This window comes from Mobula birostris, chromosome 18 (genome assembly GCF_030028105.1).
Source record: "Mobula birostris isolate sMobBir1 chromosome 18, sMobBir1.hap1, whole genome shotgun sequence".
Lineage (NCBI taxonomy): Eukaryota > Metazoa > Chordata > Chondrichthyes > Myliobatiformes > Myliobatidae > Mobula > Mobula birostris.
Window position 1 is genome coordinate 33,234,768 of NC_092387.1, and position 16,740 is coordinate 33,251,507.

Sequence of the window (16,740 nt, forward strand, 5' to 3'; positions counted from 1 at the left end):
TACACGGTGACTCCGTAGGCGTATACAAACACGCGTGTAGATTTACACAAATACTTAGAATTGTAGCTGGATTAAGAGCCATGACACCAAACGTATTTACGTTTCCCACACATATCAGGTACAAACGCAAACATACAGACATCCAGACATGGATGGACATTCACTCTGATTAAAAAAATCATTGCACACACACACACAAACACAACACAACACAGACACACGAGTCCTGTCTTCCTCGCCTCCATGCTGAAATATACTTCGCCATGTATTGACTGGAAAGTTGCCCGGGGATTATTCGCTGAATCTGGGTATTATTGTTTCATTTTGAATTTGGAAACGGGCTGGTTTCTCTAAATGGATGTTGAAGGGAATGGAAGAAAATATTATGCGAGGATGGTCAGTAAAGAGGAAATTATTGTTACTAAAGGTTAAAAGTCAAAGCACACAGACCTCCCGGAAACGAACAATGAAAACAATTTTAAATCTAGATAAAAAGAAATAGTGGTTTAAAAGATCAAAATAAGAAGAATTGCAAGTTGTTCTTTCTGGACTAGACCACATTCTATTTAACACCTGCACTAGATGTACAAAGGCTTTCAACAATGTGCCACTGATTTGAATTCTATTGTCCTAACTGCACTTTAGCAGAAATGAAAGGAGTATATCATCCATTAGGAAAATATAAACTGTTTGTCGAATTATAAAGTATGTTTAGCGTTGGAAACATTTTTTTTCACTAACTCTAGAAGTACTGCTTTGGTTAACTGATAATCAGTGGGAAAATGTAATATGGGAATAGGTGCTTTCAGAGATTAAAGCCCCCCAAAAAAAAGAATGTGGACGCCTAATTAAAAGCCGTTTGAGCGAGTGACAGAAATCCATTGGTCTTTAGCATCAGCTGCTTAACGGTTCCTGGTGGCTGGCTGGGGCCAAGAGCCCTATTCAGAGACCGGGCTAGATGGCACCTCGCTTAGCCTGTGCAAACGGGGGAACGCCGCATTTTCCACCTTTCCCTTCCAGCCAGGTGCACGGTTAGCGAGAGCAAACTCAGCCTGCAGCTTTACTTCAGCCCAGCTCCCAATGTCGGAGGCAGCTTTAAGCGATCGATGTATTTAAGCTTCCATAGGACCTGCTGCCAGTAGGTGTGAGTTTTGCCACATAACCTTTTAACTATCTTGCTATCTTGCTACAGTTAATAGAACATTTCATTGTATGTAACCCGATATATTGACGCGATGATTTACCTTTTAACGAGATAAGTGAACGGTGGCTATAAGATCGTGTATGGTTAACCCTTCTGTTTTAACAGTTGGCGATTGTTATAAAGAAGAATTGATAAATTAATGAATATAAATTGATAATTTATAGCAAAAAATCATCATAAGCAGAATGTATCTGCTTGCACCAAGTATTACATATTGTGCATGATTTTGATGATTGAAGTTTTATAAAGGTTGGATAAATAGAGAGGCGGACGTTTTGTATGCGCTGTTTTATTTCCATCTAAAAAGTTATATCAGGTGTCACAGAAAACAACTAAAATGTAAATGCCCAAGCTCGCTTTATTTCTAGTAGAAGCTTGTCAATCAATCACCTCTATCGATAGATCAATCACTGTGTCAATTAATAGATCATATTAGAACGTTACTGGGATTATTTATTTATTTGTCTTTCAATGTGAGACGGGAATCGAGAGGAATGCAGTTGTGAGAATGAATTCAATTTATTCGTTAGCGTTTAATCAAAATAATTGGTGTTATCGTGTTGCTTCACCGTGCTTAGAATAATGGGGATGCCGGCAATGGTCGCCCGCCTGGCTGGCAGAAACCCGAGGAGATGTGCCCTAGATTTAAATCACGTTCCACGGATTTATACCAGTGTGTGGAGGTTTTTATAGAAGGGTTTTCTCATTTTAAGATATTATTTTCCTGCTTTAGTGTTTAACGTTGTGTGTTACACGCAACAGAAAGAAATAATAAAAAACCAAGATTATTCACCATTGAAAATAATTGCCACACAGCTGTGACTTCCGATTTATTTAAAATTAATTAGCGTCACGTAACATCAAGTCATCTCGGTTTGCTTCACTGAAACGCAACATTTTTAAAACGTAACGATAGACACATATTTCGAAATGTAAGCTTGTTCTCGTAAAGAAATGAAATAGGTTGACTAAAAGTTTGGCGGTTTAAAGATACGCGACCACGTTACTCGGGCTGAAAAAAAGAACTGTAATGTTTTGCTTCCATGTTATTCAGCCAAATTTAAGAATACCATCATTTGGAAAACAGAAGTTGAATTGGAATATTTTTAGACAGAAATAATGACGTGTGTTTGATACTTAGGTCAAGTGGACAGACTACATGAATTTGTATCTTTTAAAATAGTTAAGTTATTGAATCACTTTTATACAATGTTCTGATTTAATCCAGTGACATATATCTGACTTAGTGAACACACACACGCGTACTGACATAAACATACACAAGTATGCAGAATGTGTCTGAGTGAACGGTGTGTTCACTGTTTTTTAGCTGGCTTTCTCGATGTGCGGCATTCACAGGGCACTTGGTGTAAAGTGAAGTTTACATCTGCACGAATCCCCACCTGGTGTGGCCTTTCCTTCCGGGAGAATAGCCGCAGCAAGGCAAGCGCAACCAAAAGGCAAGCAGCGCTTGCAATATCGATCGAAGCAGACTCCGGCCGAGAGCTTCATCATCGCGCTCAAAAAAAAACTCATTCACAAAACTTCTACCCTAACAACTGCCGCTCTCTCCCAGGAAGGAGGCGCCTTTCATTTGTTCTTCCGTTCCTGGAGCTTTCTTTAGAAAAACAATTAAATGGGTCCAGGCTAAATCACAACTATCCAATTGCAAATAAACAAACGGGATGGGTTTAATAGTAATCCTCGGGGCTCTAGATTTGGCGTCAGTACAGATTGCATATTCATAACGGATGTTGAACCGAGCCAGATGGACAATCAGTTTAATTGTATACTCGACACGATCGGAGACTGATTTTTTTCACTTTTTTTTAATTCTGTCATAATTAATTGGATCATTATAGCAGTTCTGTATCAGTCTCCTAATTTGACTTTAAAAGAGGACCGACGATCTACCGAACAGTCACTTTGTAAATTCTTATGGTAGAAATGTCTCAAGATTCTTCTCTGCAAGCAGAGACGGTGTCTGCTTGAGTACGGTAACGGCTGGAGTATCACCAGCTTTACTCAAGACTTCCTATTGAAGACTACCATTTCCACTGGCGTTTTGATCCTCACTAAACAAGACCCGAGTGAAAGTTAACCACTGCCAAAAGTCCAACAAATTAAAATAATCACTGTCCCAGGAAATTTGCAAAAGCTAAATAGCACAGAAATGGCGATGGCAGACCGAAAGGATAGGTGAATGTGAAAGTGATGGTCCAAGAAAATACTACAAAAAGTGGAAACGTGGTCTAAATAAAACCTCCAAAACATTTGAATACAGGAAAGGACAATAAGAACAATGTGCGAATTCTGAAGTAATTGACGGTGCTTCTGAACTTCAACACAACGTTAAATAGAATCGTGGTTACAAATAAAAGTCATTGCGGTTTTAAGGAAAAATCAATCAGTTATACTGTACCGCCATTTACTCTTAATAGAGACAAGGGATCACAGAGCTGAAAATCCCTTTAGCGACAAAATCGGGTCTAATTTCATCATCAGAGAGATGCGCCAGGTAGTCTGAGCCAAGCGCCCGATACTCGTCTACCCTTGGAGGTGTGAATGAGCCGGCACAGAATGGGCCGGGGAACCCTGGCGCTCCAGTCCGTCTGTTGTGATGTTAAAATGCGCGGCAGGCAGTACGAGTGCCGATACCCGGCTACCCTGCACTCCAGCTCCAACTCTCCTGCACAGAACAACCCTCAAGCTTATCAGAGAGAGAGAGAGAGAGAGAGAGAGAGAGAGAGAGAGAGAGAGAGAGAGAGAGAGAGAGGAGAGAGAGAGTTAGAGAGAGTGCGAGGGAGAGTTAGAGAGAGAGAGAGGGAGAGAGAGAGAGAGAATGTTAGAGAGAGAGGGAGAGACAGACAGACAGAAAGGGAGGAAAGACAGAGAGAACACAGAAGCCGGCTCACCTCTCTGGCCCAGTTCAAATAAACAATTTGACAGGATGGGTAAGCCTACCTGATCGCCCAGTCTTGTGAGCCATGCAGAGATTTGCTTAATGGTCTGTTTCGCGACGCACCCCACTAAATCTTTGCGGGCTCTTTAACTTTCTCGCTGGCTTAACGCATGCCTCCTTCCCCCGCTGCTGTGGGGTTCTTCCATCCCCTTATTAATTTGCTGTGATATTCTCCACCCCCTCTACCCACACCCCGTGTGTCTTTTTTAATTCCTTTCGCCCTACCTACAAGCAACAGAAGCCGAATGGTAAATATACCAAAGCAGCACTGTGGAAAAGAAATCAAGGCAGCAAGTTGTGCGGAGATACATTTGCACAGCATTAGAACAGGGAACAACTGATTAATTGGGACAAACGGGTTTGGAAAAAAAACTATCCAATTTCCAGCCGGCCCCTGAGTGAAGTAACAAAAGGGCAGGTAAGAGGTGGACGTGGCTGGATATCCCGTTGTCCCTATTACAATTCGCGGCAGAGATTTGCACTTCAGATGCCTGTTGGTGGTCAGGCTGTTTAACAACTGCCTAAAAGTTAAGCAAGGGGGGCGTGGAAAGGGGGTGCCGGGGAAAACAGCAACTTTAGTGCATTCGCAGCATGGGACCCGCCATTGCCGCAGTTACTTTATTGAAACAGAGCTGCTGATTGGCTGTCGGCCACAGTCAACCTGCAGTTAAAGGGGAGGGCGGTTGCACCATTTTACCGCCGCACACCTCCCAAATACCGAAACACGCAGTCACTATCCCGCAGCGCTCTTCTGGAGCACGCTCTTCTCTTCCCCAGAGTTAATGCCTCAACTCTCGAAAAACTTAAACGAATAAAATAAATGATTACTAAACATAAATTGTTCATACATTTCAAACTAGAAACAAAGAGATGGAATACTTCAAATCAGTAGAGAAAAAATACAGTGATTGCTCGTCGCTGGACGATCAGTGCCAGTAGCAAAGGATTATACGGTCACTGCTTTGCAAAATAAAATTCATCCTGGGAATTAAAAAAAACATGACCGGAACCAGAACAAGAATTCTAGTTGGAGTTAAGGTCGAGATTAGAGTTAGATTTAGTCGAATGTCGTTCGGAGTTGGGGCAAATGTGAGTTAGTGTTAAGGTTAAAATGAGGTTGAAGTTTGGATTAAAGACAATATTGGCGATGCAGAATTAGGGTGGTGATAAAAGAATTAGTGTTGGAAGTTCTTGCCGTTACAGGGGTTAACTGTCTGTTGGTTTGCGGCTGGATTTGATTTAGGGATGGTTAAATTGGTATTTGGGGTTGCGGTTGTTGTATTGAACAGTAGAGATGAAATTGGGGTTGTTCTCAGTTTCAAAGAAGGAATTGTAATTGTATTAGCATTAGTAATTAAATTGGGGATCTGTTCGGGATTAGGGATGGAGTTGGTCGGGAACAGCTAGGATGGTGTTAACCCCTGGTAAGGTACTAATAGCTGTTGGACTTCAATATGATGGCTCGTCAGATTTCTAAGGGTTAGGGTTGGGCAACTTTTTTTCAGGCCAGCTAAGGAGGTAAAATAATCGGACATTTTTTTTTGTATACTTAACAGTTTTTGTATGTTTCAGGGGGCTTGATTATAGCAGGCTTCCCGGCCAAAGCACCATGACTTCTGCCCCGGGACTCTGACTATTGATCCATGCCCTCTGTGACAAATTCGCCGACAGACAGATGGAATTGATATTCTCCCTAAACTGATTCATTCATCTTTCGAAAAGTGAAAACGAAAGTCAGTTCGTTGAGGGTTAAAGTTCAGAGCGGTTCCTTCCTATCTGGGCAAAGTTATCGACACAAAACGAATACCCAACAGAATGTCAAAACCGATAAATGATCTGTGTACTAAATCAATGCAAAAACGGGCAGGTTGAGAATGAAAGGTTAAAAACACGAACGTTGAAATTAAAGAGAAGAAAAAACTAGAAGCAATTGTAAAGAGTCTTGGGAAGGTCTGCTGCGTTTATTTGAAAAGTGATTGTCCGTTCTTCAACTGAAGACAAGGAGGAAAGAATACGTCGTGTTGCCCGATCAGTACAAAATATGATACAAGTTTAGGGGAGGTTTATGTTCATTTTTCTCCCTTTAGATCAGCTGGTTTATGTTCAGCTGTTAGATGCACTAACCGTCTACATATAATGGATATGTGTTCTTTATAACAGAAAGATTGTGACGCTGTGGAGAAAATCAGCTCCCTGCAGCTGAGAGCGGATAGCGAGTTCAGGGCGCGTCTGGAGCCTGAAGTCGGACGGGAATCAGTGCAGGCCTTGTTAACACATCGTTCCAACTCAACCATGTATGCACCCGTGAGGAATTTAATTTTGTTCTTATATGTGCACCACACATTAGGTAGTAAATTGCAGGATATAAAAGTTTGCATGGAAAAATGATAATGGACAAATTTCTTCTTTTAACAGCGAGAACTGATATTGCCATGTCTCTTTTTACTGTTCAAGAACATTCGTTACAATGCTCTAGTTAGAATAATTGCTTGTAGTTACATCAATTGGTGTTAATAATATTTGAATATTCTTCGATGCATGAAATAAGGTATGCCGGACGAGCAACACATCAAAAAGCCACATATATAGTTATTAGTGCACATATCAACTTTTTAAAAAGTTGTGAAAATTATTATCCCAACTTTAGCGACTAAGTACAAATTTAATGATGATAAAATAAGTATCTTGTACCAACACCCTGTCACTACTCCTTCACCCATTCTGGTCCCTATCACTAATCATCTTTGTCATTCAAAACGAAATCGGTCGAGTAAAATACTTAGGATTCCAGAGTTCGGAAGGGCGATCCGCAATGTCGGTCTACTTCTGAAAAGTCGACGAAGATTACGTTTGTATTACGGGATCAAATACACTGTAGTGAATATAACACGGTGACACACACACACACACACGCATGCCTTTATGCCATCAACATGCGTAAGACACCCAAGTGCATTAACTGGACGAATATAGCTCGCCAATTAATTTTGATTTAATAATCTCTAGAACCAGTTAACAGCCGGTGAAAATTGTTTTGCAAAAAAATTATAAAGTCTGAAATACAAAATAAGCCAAATGTAATGAATAGACTAAAATTATCGGAAAATAATCCATCTCTCTGTGTGAGTTTGTGTTAATAAATCAGATAAGGTTTTAATGAGAGATGACAATCTGAACATAATTTTTCCCCTCTGCCTGGCAGTGTAGATGTGGACCCGCTGATGATGAAGTAACATTGCAGCCCGCAGGTATCAGCAAATTATTAACGAAATATTTGCATATGATTTGCAATTTAATCAAGGATTATTGTCACACGGTAAACCTGATATGTGAAACGTGATGAATTAAATTCAACTACACAGGGTTTTAGACAGGAGAAATAAAAAGTATAATTACCCGTATTTACAGAGATGTGGATGAAATCTAAGCAATATTATTATAAATGTACCGGAAACGGAGCTGCTAAACACTTTTTTCTTGTTTCTGATTTAAATTGTCGTTTAAAACAATTAATTACCCGGTGGAATAGGTTTAAACACATGCAAACATGCCTTTTAAAATACTTGTATTGATCGTAAAGTAATTCTAAAAAGTATTTTACTGAGACCCTATATCTTAATGTTTTCCACATATCACTTTTAACTGTATCTATTAAACGTTTTCTCAATGTAAATTGTTACCTATTACGCCCAAAATATGAATCATTAACGATTTCTTGTGAAATCATACAAAATAGCTTTACATCTGAAGTGATAATAAAAATTGCTACAGGTTATTCCGGTATGTGGCCAGATGGGGCAGTATTATAAAGAGCGACGATCCTCTTAAAGTTACTGTAAAATATTGTTCGCTTTCTTCGTAGGTCCGTCCCTCTGTGGTCAGGCCGTGATTCAGCGGTTTCGTAGGGACAGCGGAGACCCGACACCTGCAGAAGTGGACAAGCGAGCGGCCGGAGAGGGGCTGAGGTGCCGTCCCCATGACACTGTAAACGATTCCCAAACAACTGCGAACTTTGAAGCTCAACTTTGTCAGAGTGTTGTGTTCCTCGAGTTTCTAGTTCATTAACTCGCACTTGCATCGCATCAGGCTAATTTAGTTCTGCACGGCTTCACCTGGGCCCTTACAAGATAACATTGCAGAGACTCGGGTTCCTAGATTGGGTCACCTGCTGACAGTGGTCAGCGCGGACATATCTGGAGTCAGGCGTCAATCAACATTAACATGGGAAATGTGCGGTATAAAGTTGCGCACAGTGTGCGGGTTTAGACCGGCTCCACTCCCCATCGCATGACTCGCTCCGTGTCAATTTCCCCCCTCTGTTTTTCCTCAGCCTCTCACTGCAGGTCTCTCCGCAGTAAAGCATGCCAATTTGGTAAAGAGCTACTGATTTAAGTTTACTGACACGGGGAGAGAATCCAATCTTGTTGCGGCACCGCCGTTCTCCTGTGAGTGCTTTCCAGTCATACGGGTGGTTAGCTGAGATTTGTAAGCTTACACCTCGGGATAGTTTTAAAGAAAGGGATAAAACAAAAAAACAAATTCCACAATAATGCCGTAATTTAACTACTCATCTACTGGATGTTTATTAGAAACATTCACGCCGCTAAGGACTGGAGATTTCGTTCTTCTTTCAATATTATCTTGAATCAAACTAATAATGTTAACCACAAAGGGAATGTATAGAGAAAAATACACTAGAAAGAAATGAATTGGGCGCACAATGCATTCTATTCGTTTAAAACAAGATAATTATATAAAAAGGATTAATAATCAATATCGAAGAGACAGGAGTTTCCAAAGACTGCGACAATTAGTTAAACAACACACGTATACTCCCGTTCATTTAATATGTAAATATATGTTGAAAACAGCCGTGCCCTGTAGTAATTAATGGCGGGGGCCTTTCTAATTTTGATTTTGTAAGAGTTTTGTTAATGAGAGAGTGGGCACGTTAATAATGTATTCATTGTATAATGAAAGCCCAGCCGGTCATTAACAGACTGTATCATATTGCAGATATAATACTCTAATACAGCTATAGTCTGAGAGATGGGAATTTCATAACGCTAGCGCGCTAAAGTTCGCCTTCATATTCTCCAAAGAATTTCTTTCGCTTGCTCCCTGTTCAGTAGCTCACGTTTGAACGTTGAAACCCCAGCAAAGATCGATTACTGAGTAAGCAGAAATCCACCCCACACAGCATCAAACTACTGGGAGAGATAACATCACGGAGGCGCACTTCACACCCAAACTGTTAACACGATTCCCCTGGTGGGTTAGCACGGCCGGACTTGGTTAAGTGAACGAAATTCAGAGGAAGTGCATGCCTGCTCATTTAACAAGGACACATTCTCAACCTATATTAAATAGGGAATATAAAGGAGCACAGCGATAGTCAATAAATCGTTGATTTGTGATGAACTCATTTCTGTTTTCGAACTTTTTAAAGTGTTCGTTAATTACTGTATTTGTCCTAAATTTTGCCCAGGCGGCGAAATTGCGGAGGCTGGGAACTGCGACCAAGCATTATTCGGTTTGCCTTCCTCGCTCAGTTCACCGGGAACAGTAACGATCGGGATTCTACCACACAATCCGAACGGCTAATTTTAAAGGAATCTATATAATTAAACATCGTTATCGCCCAATACCTATGTGACAGCAATAGATAAACAATTATATTGTTTCCAAATCTATGGCTGAATATATCATAGAAAAGTGGGTCCCCTGCATTTGGAAAATCTAACTTGAAAAGTTTTGACCTAGTTTCATATACTGTACAACCGATCTTCCCTTCCACCGCACATTAATGTTGTTTCCGAAGCATCCTACACTTTAGAACGCAGAGGCTGCACGTTCCAGTACCACAGACACTCTCTGCCCAATAAATTCTTGCCATTACGAACTAGAGCTGTGTATTGCAAGCTCATTAAAACGTGCGTACAAATTCACCTGAATATTATAGCCTCCCTTCCCACCAACAGTTTCAGTTCGGCTCATCTGCTCAATATTTGAGTACCAGAATCCCTTTCTCAATCCGAATTATTATATTATTTTTATCAGTGATTTCTATACACTTAACAACTTTAATGGGAACTGATGGTGTAGCTATCGAAGAAGTGGCCCGCCGTTGTCGTTCCATAATCATTTACGCTTAAACGAGAATGGAAGTTTTTTTACAAATTTTATTCATTTATCTTTGTACGCGTGCGTGTGCGTGTGTGTGTGTGTGTGTGTGTGTGTGTGTGTGTGTCTGTGTGTGTGTGTGTGTGTCTGTGTCTGTGTGTGTGTTTGTCTGTGTGTGGCGGGCGCGCGTTGGTATGTGTTTGTGTGTTTCACGGCAGATCTCGGATGATCGCTAATTGCATTGTCCTGCCTAGGTCATTGATTTCATGTTACCGTACTGAAATTCTGCCTGACATGAAATATTAGCAGCAAAAACGCCACTCAGCTATTTAAGCATGCAACACATTGTAGATTACTGCAGTTTTTTATGGTCCAGAACCGAAGATGTCACGCATGTAGCCTATGTTACAGTAGGAAACGGCTCAACGAAGCAGCTCCGTGCCAGTTCTATTTAAATGAATGTGCAGAACAGTAAAAAGAGGAATGCAGATAAACGCTGCTTACCTCAAACCTACATGAGTTTTAAACTCCAAAGTCAGAATGATAATTAATACTTATATCAGTAATCACTATTTGGGGTAACTGCTGCACGCGCGCGCACACGCAGTTATTATGTTCGTATTTATTACATCCAAGTCAATGTTTAAACAGATCATAGTAAGTATCTAGTACGGAAAAAATGGAAATTTACACACACATGTATGAGACAGAGGGCTATTTGCTTGATATTTATACAAGTTTTTGAGTTATTCTTATAACTGAGTATCTGGCTAGTTTGGTTAAACGGATGTTTGTCATCTACTACTTTATGCATTCATCGCTGAAGTCAAAAATTACTTCCAATTACTTATTAAGATTTCCTGTTAATCGTAATTTGCAATCGCCCGCGTTAGATGTTTACGAAATATGCATTTATGAGCATTCAGAAAGTATTTATATTAAATAGATTCTGTTTCATTGATTGCAATAGGAAGTTTTCAATAATACTAAGCGTCTGCAAGCGTGAGGTGCTGTGATCTGCACTTTGATGCAGTCAAGCTCTGGGTACTTCTGGAAATTCAGCGACAAATAGCCCTCCATAAGGTTCAACTGCAATCACGGTAGCACCACCACCAGCGCGAGACCAACCAGCAGTCTACCGTAGTTGCCCGAAAAGTGGAAAAAAATAGTCCAAAGTAGTCCCACGAGTACCGATGAAATATATGGGTGCCATAAGTTATTTTATGTTGAATTTCATTGCACTCGTGTTTTATTACAATGATATTACTTATGTTTTATAAGTTATTGGGACTGTTAATGTCCCTGCATATAGGTTTTACAAGCCCCTCTTTGGATTTTTGTATTCTTCCGCGTCGTTAATTTCAGTGGGAGCTCCCCTTAATGGGATCACGGTACCAAACTTCTGTCATTAATCTATGCAGTTCTGGAGCGACAATTCTATATTTCATCTGGGTCAGAGAGAGCAAGCACCTTCAGGGGGCAGGTAGCGACACAGCCATTAGAAGTTGGCACCCAGATGGAACCTATTCTGCTTTTCCTTTATCTGAACTTGTAGACACTTCTTTCCTCAATTCCACCCGGAGTCATACCAGTTACAATATACCAACTTACAGAGAGGTTTCAAATGAAAGTTTCCTCGATTCGTTTTTCTCTTCTGCATTTGATTCACCGAAGATTGACCCCATCAAAGCCTTCCACGATTTTCTAATCCTGTTATTTTCTTCTTGTTTGCCTCTTTATAGATAAAACACCTTGAAGTAACTTGTGCCGAATATAAAAGCGGTACGAATGAGACTTTACGATGTATCACTTTAAAGGGGGATAACAGGTATATAACTATCTCTTCCAGACATAGCAAGAGAAGCTATACTGAGCCTTACTTTGCAAGGGCACTTTCAACAAGTTCAGTCAAAGCCATCTACGCTGTTCCTATCCCAACAAACCTCAGTGAAAGTTACACTGCTTTGTAGTCATGCAAAGTTTAGAGGCGAAACATATCTACTACATTACACTGACTGCTAAGCTAAAAGGGATATATATATAAAGAACACAAGCTCCTCAAGGAAGTCATTGTATCTTGGCGGGGTGGTCAAGTGACACTTCGTAGCGAGAAGGCGAAAGGGCCGGGAGCTGGATACCCATTAGTCATTTCCCTGAACCTTCGTAAAGGCACAATCTACTTTAAATGATTAAACAGCATTGGTATCGAGTTTCAGTTAAACATGACAAGTCGTATGAAACCTTTTTATCTCGAGGTTAATTCTTATTCGAGATTTTAATGAGAAGTGTCGCTGTTTTCAGCGCAGTGCTTCAGTTTTGGTGAATTTACCGCAACAAAGTGTTGAATAAGAAGAACATTAAAATTTGCAGCGCGGACAACACCCTGGCAATCCAGTTCACTATTCTGAACTCATGCCTAAAATGCACCGACATTTAGCATCTGCGAACTGTACATACAATAAACGGTGAATCACTGTTGATTCCAATACAGGTTAGATAATCAACAGGAAACAGATCAATAATAATCGTTCACATTTAAAACCATTAACACCCGCGGAAGATGCTACCATATTCCATAAGCACAGCATTATATTTGAAGAATAACCATGCAATTATAATGGTAAATATGGCAGCAAATTTCCACAAAGCATGATTTTTCCCAGCAGCTAATGAACACAGGGGTAGCCAATCTGTTATAATTTTGGAATGAATTGTTTGAAAGTGAATGTTGTCCAGAACATTACAAGAAATTTGTTTTGTGTGTTGTCTGTGCTCCATTTTCATCAATTCATTGGGACCACCTCAGGCCCAATGGGCAAGCAAGTAAGTTTTCAGTTTAACTTCTTATCTGAAAACCTTACAATTATAGGCTACTTTTAAGGAAAACATCCAACCCATCCTTTATCTGCTACATTGTTCACAGAGCAAAATACTGGAATATAGAGCCACTATGAATGCATCAACTTAGACAGGAGATTACCAGTGAAATAGGGGTGAGGTACAACCAGGGATCAAATCCAGAAGTCAGACTGATAACAAATAGAGTAATAGATGCTTAGTTACAGTTATAATCAAGAACCTAGCAAATTGACCAAATGATTTACATAAAATGGTTAATTGTATAATCCTGCTCCAATGAATAGAACCACATTTATTGGGAGAGAGTTACTGTCATATTTTCATCCTATACTCTCTTCAAATTGTTACCCCTGCTGGAAGTAATGAATCACTAAATTAATCCAATGGAGTAATGAAAACACAGGACTGAGACAAGCTGCAGTCTAATCAAAACATTCAAATGGTTTATATAATTAAATAATGAAGACAAGAAGTTCTGATTATTTACATATATGGGTATGAGATATAATTCATTAACCAATGGAGGCACTCAGAAAATTCAAATTCTTGGAAAATATAGTTACTTCACAAGATGATGTGCATTGATTTGGCTACAACTGGAGCATTACATCCAATTTTAGCCTGTTTCCATGCTGTATGACTCTATGACTCTACAAATGGGAGATTTTATTTGAAGGCAAGTTTATCAGCAGGATTTGGGCCATAGTGACAGAGACACTTGGAAAATTTATCAAGCAGGATATGGGAGAGCTTATAAAGGGGACTGGAGAGGATACTAGAAGTGAAAACTTGGAGAGATGCTTGTCAGCAGGTAGAATAAGTGGAAATTTTGGCAGCAACTGGGAGAGAGATCAGTTGAAACTCAGAATGAGCAGTTCACAAAAATGAATTGGGCAGAAACTTGCCAGCTAGAGCCAGAAGAAGAGTTTATGAGAGAGAGCTATGTTTACAAGCATCAGCAATGCATGGAATCTTTCACCAAGAACTGTGAGAGGATTTGCCTGTTGGAACTATGTGAGAAGAACTCATAAGAATGTTAATGCTACAAGGAATTTCATTGCACACTGATATATGTGACAATAAGCTGCTCTCAGTCAGAGTATATGAAATTATGAGGAAATGGGTAAAAAGTTAATTAAAAGAACCATAAGAGTTAAACAGCACCAGAAACTGGGGCCTCATTTATCACCTCAAATTGAATAAAAATTTACTTAATAGGGCTGGGAAAGCATTTGGTCTCCAGGAACTTGGAAGAAGTTTACTAGCAGGATCTTTAAGAGAGAAGTGTCAGAAGGAATTGGAAGGGAAATTAATCAGAAGTAAGGAACAGAATTGTGGTATGGTTACAACACAGAAGGAAGCTATTTGATCCATTGTAACACACACACACACACACACACACACACACACAAAATATTGAAGGATCTCAGCAAGTCAGGCAGCATCTATGGAGTGGAGTGGAATGTTTCAGCCTGAGACCAGTCATCAGGTCATGTCAGCTCAAAAATTCAACTTTTTATTCTTCTCAATAGGTGCTGCCTGAACCTGATTAGTTCCCCCAGCATTTTATGTGTATGCTGTGGATTTCCAGCATCTGCAGAATCATTTGTGTTTATAATTTGACCCATGGTGTTTACATTAGCTTTCTATCAAAGTAGCCGTCTAGTTCTACTCATTGGCCCTTTCTTTATAGCCCTGAATTTTTCTCTACCATTGAAGGCATGCTGGAATCTGCTTCTTCAATATGACCATGTAGTACACTTTACATTGCAGGCATATGCAGCCTAACTGGGATGAGTTTCATCAGCAGAAATTGTGAGAGAAGGTGACCAGCAGAAATATGTTTAAGAGCGGGATATGGAAGAGAAGTTCATTTTGAGGAATTGGAAGAAAACTTGCAAGGGCAACTGGGAAGGATTTCCATTTTGGATTTGAAATGTATTTCCAGGAACTGGGAGATGTTTCTGACCATGAACTGGCAAGAAATTTACAAGCTAGAAATAGGAGAGAAGTTTATATTCTGGAACTAGGAGAGAAGATTACATCCTTCAACTGATACAGCAATTTTGCAAACATAAAACAGGAAAGAATTTTAACAGGAATATGAAGAATGTGATTACTTTTAGCTCATACAGAGGTTAACTAGAAAGTAACGGGAGAAGGAGCTGGGACAGATGTTTATGAGCTGGTAGTGAATTCTTCTAGTAGGAACTGGGAAAGTATTTTGCCAGAAAAGTTTACAACATTGAGGGAGGAGGTAGGTTTACCACAGGAACTGGGGGATGGATTATCCACCTGAAATTGGGAGACAAATTTAGTATGTGGAATTGAGAGTGAAGTTTACTGGCAATAACTGGCTGGGATTTGGGATAAGTGTTTCCCAGTAAGAAGTAGAGGAGATCTGAAATTGGACAGTGGCTTACTAACAAGATCAATACAGTGGTGGACTTGCATCATCTGGGGAAAAGGCTTCTTAAGTATTTCGAAAGGGGAATAGGCCAGATTTATTCAGGTGGTTGGAAAGTCATACAGAACAAAACAAAGCCCTACATTTTATTATCCACTCTGAAATCAACTTACGCTAGATTAAATACTAGTAAAGTTTTTTTATTCTCCCCATATTTCCAGCAGCTCTTCTCAGCTTTTATCACTACCTACAATGTAGGAGCAATTTACATTGGCCAATTAACCCTTTGACCTGAATGTTTTTGTGTGTGAGGGACAGGCAGAATAGCTAGGGCAAAACCAAAAGAACACAGGAAAAACAGACAGCACCAAGGTTGTAATTGAACCTGGATCCCAGGAGCTGTGAGGCAGCAGCTCCATTAGCTGCAGCATTGTGTTGTCCTGTTCTGCAGAGTTTTCTATAGAACAATTATGTCCAACACAGAATGCTGTGTTTAATCTTTATTGTCAGTGTCTGGTTGACATTACATCGCAAGGTAATCAGCATGCAGTGATATCAAAATTCAAGGTAATGAGTACAAGGATAAGTCACAACATTGGGTTATCCTAATTTATGACACATATGTTCCCAACTGTCTATAGTTCACTATGAAGAAAATCTCATGAGTTTTCACCTTAAGAATTGGCCAAAGAATTTATTTCAACTCATTTGTATCATGGAAACTCTCTTGATGTTAGTTCCACCTTTATCACTGGTGCTTTCATCTGCCTCGTAGTGCAATTCTGGATTAATTTAGTCAGTTACCTTCCCTGCTATACAAACTTCCTTAAGTCAGCAACTAGAACATTGCAGCACTTCCTGGGCCACAACTATTCTTTGAAAATGGAAATGGATTTCATCTTTTGGCCTTCACGATCTGTTCTGCACTGATGATAGGGTGTGTTTCACTTTAGATCATCATGTGGACATTTCAACATTTAAGTGAAGTTGCTGATCCTCTGCACAAGACAGATGTTTCACCTCTGAAGAAAATTGGTTCTAGGGAATCATAGAGCCATGGAAGGAAATAGCATGGAAATGGGTCCTAGGGACCATGAAGTCTGCACTGACCATCTACCATTGATTTGGAGTAACCCTGCATTAATCCTATTTTATGTTCATCCCACATTCTCATCAACTCCCCTC

The 16,740-nt window shown here is 39.9% G+C and overlaps 1 protein-coding gene and 1 long non-coding RNA gene across 13 annotated transcripts in view; one reads left to right on the forward strand and one right to left on the reverse strand.

The window, feature by feature from the left end:
• LOC140212033 (paired box protein Pax-2-like) overlaps positions 1-4,285 on the reverse strand; it is a 366,737-nt gene extending 362,452 nt beyond the window's left edge. For 2 of the 11 annotated variants that reach the window (XM_072282451.1, XM_072282450.1), the window contains exon 1: positions 3,627-4,075. Coding sequence is in view for 2 of the 11 variants with exons in the window: in XM_072282452.1 (XP_072138553.1) it covers positions 4,169-4,193 (25 nt within the window). In the remaining 9 variants the exon portion in view is untranslated. Of the gene's footprint in view, positions 1-3,626; positions 4,076-4,168 lie in introns of those variants that run through there. The other 9 variants (XM_072282455.1, XM_072282454.1, XM_072282452.1 and 6 more) reach the window with 8 other exon arrangements.
• Positions 897-11,204, forward strand: LOC140212034 (uncharacterized). Of its 2 annotated transcripts, none has more exons than XR_011889627.1 (3): positions 897-1,142; positions 6,327-6,460; positions 8,029-11,204. It is a non-coding gene; the product is annotated as an uncharacterized lncRNA (long non-coding RNA). The 2 variants fall into 2 exon arrangements; XR_011889628.1 differs by having other exon boundaries at positions 897-1,138.
• Positions 11,205-16,740: the final 5,536 nt, after the last annotated feature.